General features: G+C 36.9%; 1 protein-coding gene across 1 annotated transcript; it reads right to left on the bottom strand.

Moving 5' to 3' along the window:
• Positions 1-2,976: 2,976 nt before the first annotated feature.
• Positions 2,977-4,098, bottom strand: LOC126668456 (uncharacterized). Its single transcript, XM_050361649.1, has 2 exons — positions 3,535-4,098; positions 2,977-3,447 (listed from the first exon to the last, which is right to left on the bottom strand). The coding sequence occupies exons 1-2, from the start codon at positions 4,096-4,098 to the stop codon at positions 2,977-2,979; spliced, it is 1,035 nt and encodes a 344-aa protein (XP_050217606.1).
• Between the last annotated feature and the right edge of the window lie 604 nt (positions 4,099-4,702).

Consider the following 4,702-nt stretch of genomic DNA (forward strand, 5'->3'; position numbering starts at 1 on the left):
ACATTTGTCTTAAATCGCTAAAAAAGTGAAACGTTTGGATTTGTTTTGTAACGTTTTAAACGTTTGGATTGGTTTCGTAACGTCTGAAACATTTTGCTTAAATCGCTAAAAACATGAAACGTTTGGGTTTATTTCGTAATGTTTGTAAACGTTTGGCTTAAATTGCAAAAAAGGTGAAACGTTTGGATTTGTTTTGAAACGTTTTTTGTTTTGTAACATTTGCATACGTTTGGCTTAAATCGCTAAAAAGGTGCAACGTTTGGATTTTTTCGTAACGTTTTAAACATTTGGATTGGTTTTTAAACGTTTTAAACGTTTGGATTAAATCGCTAAGAATGTAAAATGTTTGGATTTGTTTCGTAATGCTTGTAAACGTTTAGCTTAGATTGCTAAAAAGGTGAAATGTTTTGATTTGTTTCATTACGTTTGAAACGTTTGGATTGGATTTGTAACGTTTTAAACTTTTGGCTTAAATTGCGAAAAAGGTGAAATGTTTGGATTTGTTTCGTAACGTTTGTAATCGTTTGGCTGAAATTGCTAAAAAGGTGAAACGTTTGGATTTGTTTTGTAACGTTTGTATACGTTAGGCTTAAATCTCTAAAAATGTGAAACGTTTGGTTTTATTTCGTAACATTTGTAAACGTTTGGATTTGTTTCGTAACATTTGAAATGTTTGGCTCGAATTGATAAAAAGGGGAAACATTTGGATTTGTTTCTTAACGTTTGTAAATGTTTGGCTTAAATCGATATAGAGGTGAAACGTTTGGATTTGTTTCGTAATGTTTTAAACGTTTGGATTTGTTTTGTCACGATTTAAATGATTTGGCTTAAATCGCTAAAAAGGTGAAACGTATGGTTTTGTTTCGTAACGTTTTTAAACGTTTGCCTTCAATTGCTAAAAAGGTGAAACGTTTGGTTTTGATGCCAAACGTTTGTAAATGTTTGGCATCAATCGATAAAAAGGTGAAACTTTTGTTTTTGTGTCGTAACATTTGTAAACGTTTGGCCTCAATCACTAAAAAGGTTAAACGTTTGGTTTTATTTCGTAACGTTTGTAAACGTTTGGCTTAAATTGCTAAAAAGGTGAAACGTTTGGATTTATTTCATAACGGCTTTAACGTTTGGGTTAAATCGCTAAAAATGTGAAACGTTTGGATTTGTTTCATAACGTTTGTAGACATTAGTCTTAAATCGCTAAAAAGGGGGAACGTTTGGATTTGTTGCGTAATGTTTTTGTAATACCCCGGAAAATTTTAAAATTTTTCTAAACGTGTTTTCGGAAATAAATTGAGTTTTCGGGAGGCGGTTCGATTTGTAGTTTAATTTTTGGTTCGGTTCAATCGTTGAACCACCGTTGTCGAGCCAGGTCTCAAACGAGACCTGACTTTTTTTCGAACGAGTCTCGTTCGAGAATTGTGGAATTCTCGAACGAGACATCAGCAGTTGGGCTGATTCTCGTTCGAGAATTCCAGTTCTCGAACGAGAACTCAGCCTATTATAGATGGTCTCGTACGAGACCAGCCCAGGCCTGCCGAGGGACCATGTTTTCCCTTGTTTCTAACCTACTCCCTCCATATATATTCTATATTTTCTAAACCTATTCTATTCTCCACACTTCAGACAATCCGTAGCCGTCGTTCCCTATCATTTTCCCTGAGAAATCGCTATCTGAAATCCCTTCCGAAGTTGACAGAAAATCATCGGTAAGATTTTCATAATTTCAGTTTAAGCTTTAAAATGAAAATTCCGTAATTTGATTCGTTCTCTTTCGTTTCTAGATCGAAATCAATACCGTTTGTTTCCGGACGATCTAGACTCACGTACCTTCGATCCCCCACCTCGTTTTCGTTGAATGGTACGTATTCGACCTCGTTTTAATCGCCGTACGGTTTCCGTTTTTGGAAATGCTTTCACTGTTCTTGAGATTAAATGGTTGTTACCGATCTATTCTTTTCTTTTGATAGGCTAGCTACGGGTTTTGGTACTACATTACCCATACCCTAGCGTCGGTCGCGATTCATGAAAATGGGTCGTGACAGTTTTAAACGTTTGGTTTAAATCGCTAAAAAGGTTAAACGTTTTGTTTTGTCTCGTAACGTTTGTAAACGTTTCATTTAAATTGCTAAAAAGTTGAAACGTTTGGTTTTGTTTCGTAACCTTTGTAAACGTTTGATTTAAATCACTAAAAATGTAAAACTTTTGGATTTGTTTCGTTACGTTTGTAAACGTTTAGCTTAAATCTCTAAAAAGGTGAAACGTTTTGATTTGTTTCTTAACGTTGGTAAACGTTTGGCTTAAATCGCTAAAAATCTGAAACATTTGGATTTGTTTCGTAACGTTTGTAAACATTTGGCTTAAATCGCTAAAAAGGTGTAACGTTTGGATTTGTTTCGTAACATTTGTAAACGTTTGGCTTAAATCGCTAAAAAGGGGAAACGTTTCGATTTATTTCTTAACGTTTTTAAACGTTTGGCTTAAATGGCTAAAAATGTCAAACGTTTGGATTTGTTTCTTAACATTTGTTAACGTTAGGCTTAATTCGCTAAAAAGGAGAAACTTTTGGATTTGTTTCGTAACGTTTGTAAACATTTGGCGTAAATATCTAAAAAGGTGAAACGTTTTGTTCCGTAACGTTTGTAAACATTTGGCTTAAATCGCTAAAAAAGTGAAACGTTTAGATTTGTTTTGTAACGTTTTAAACGTTTGGATTGGTTTCGTAGCATCTTATACGTTTTGCTTAAATTGCTAAAAACATGAAACGTTTGTGTTTATTTCGTAACGTTTGGGCACGCATTGGATGGGACTCACCCAACCATTATCTGAGATATGATAGATGATCCCGGCGTGTAGGAGCTTGACTATCTCCTTGTGCACCACTTCCTTAATGTTCGGATTCAATCTCCTTTGCCTTTGAGTCGACTTTCTTGACTCGTCTTCGAGATGAATCTTGTGCATCACAACTTGAGGGTTTATCCCTCAGATGTCGGAAATTTTCCATTCCATAGCTAGTACATGAATTTTAACCACTTGCACAACCCTCTTTTCTTGAGCTTCCGAGAGTTTATTGGAGATGATGATATGAAGCGTCTTGTTTTCACCCACAAACGTATGCCAGAGATGAGGTGTTAAGGGTTTCATCTCAACAACGGGTGGTACCTTGGAGCAAGGGGGAGTAATTACCTCATTCTTGATTAGAATCTCCGGTTTAGGCTCATCTTCCTCAGAATACTCATCATTTAGTTCATCGGAATGGAAAGTAATCTTTGAAACTCTTGAAAAATCGTTTTCCAGCTCAAAAGGGCATGTCTCTTTGAAGACATGAGCTTCACGATCGAGACAAGGGATGATTTTGCCTTGTCTCGATTGACAAGGTTCAGTCTCGATCGAGATCTTTGCACTTAATTTTGTACAAAGGGAGCCCAAAAATGCTTCTTGATCGAGAAGCTTCTGGGAAGGTGCTTCTCAATCGATAAGCTCATCTGAGAGCATGAATTCTTCGATTTTTCTTGCTTCTCCCCGATAAATTGTTTCCACATTATCCTGCAACTGATCCTCTACAAGCTTGTCTATAAAATCGACCCTCATGAACTCTCTATCGTTGGTGTTCCACATCACTCTCTTCATGTCAAACTCCACTTTTTTCTCATCAATTCTCAAAGTGTGCTTTCCGGCATGCACATCAATAAGAGCACGACCGGTATTCATGAATGGTCGACCAAGGATCATGGGGCACTCTTTATCTACCACATAGTCTAAGATTACAAAATCCACCGGAAAGATGAATTTATCCACTTTAACAAGCACATCCTCAACTATCCCATACGACTTCTTAAGAGAGTGATCAGCTAGTTGTAGAACCATCTGGGTATGCTTTACTGGTTTATCACTAAACAAAGACCTAAAAAGAAAAAAAGGCATCAAATTAAAACTTGCACCCAAATCACATAAACAATTTATAGCATTCATATTTCCAATAGTGCAAGGGATAGTGAAACTCTCTGGATCCTTTTGCTTTATTGGTAAGTTGCTTTGGATGATAGAACTACAACTCTCCGTGAGGGGTATTGTCCCACCTTGTTTCCAACTACAGTTGTTCATAATTATATTTTTCAAGAACTTTGCGTATTGGGGCATCTCTCTCAATGCATCCGCCAAGCTAAGGTTAATTTGAAGCTTCTTGAAGATCTAAAGAAACTTATGAAACTTTTGATTGTCCGGCGCCTTTCTTAGCCAGCTTTGGAACGGTGGAGGTGGTGGTTTGTCTTACATATGGTTCTTCAATATCTATAGTCACCTCCTCACAAGTCTTATCTTGACTAGAGCTTGCAATGTCATTCACCACTTGAGGGTCATCCTCTTCAACTACATGCCTTTTACCATTTGATTTCTCAAGGTTTCTCCCACTTCGAAGCTCTATCGCTTTAAGTTGTTCCCTCGGATTATATTCCGTGGTAGAGGGAAATCCTCCTTGAGGTCTACCTTGAACATTAATAGCAAGTTGGGAGATTTAAGTTTCAAATGGTGCATAGTGGAGGCTTGGTTCTTCTCCCTTTGCTCAATCTTATCAAATTTCTCTAACAACTTAGCAAGCATGTTTCCATCATTCGTATTCTTTTGGGGTTGAAAACCGGGAGGGTGTTTAGGTCTACTACCATAATTGTTCCCATGGCTTTGGTTGTTATGGTAGTTGCCTTGATGTTGA

The sequence above is a fragment of the Mercurialis annua genome, linkage group LG2, assembly GCF_937616625.2.
Source record: "Mercurialis annua linkage group LG2, ddMerAnnu1.2, whole genome shotgun sequence".
Taxonomy (NCBI): Eukaryota; Viridiplantae; Streptophyta; class Magnoliopsida; order Malpighiales; family Euphorbiaceae; genus Mercurialis; species Mercurialis annua.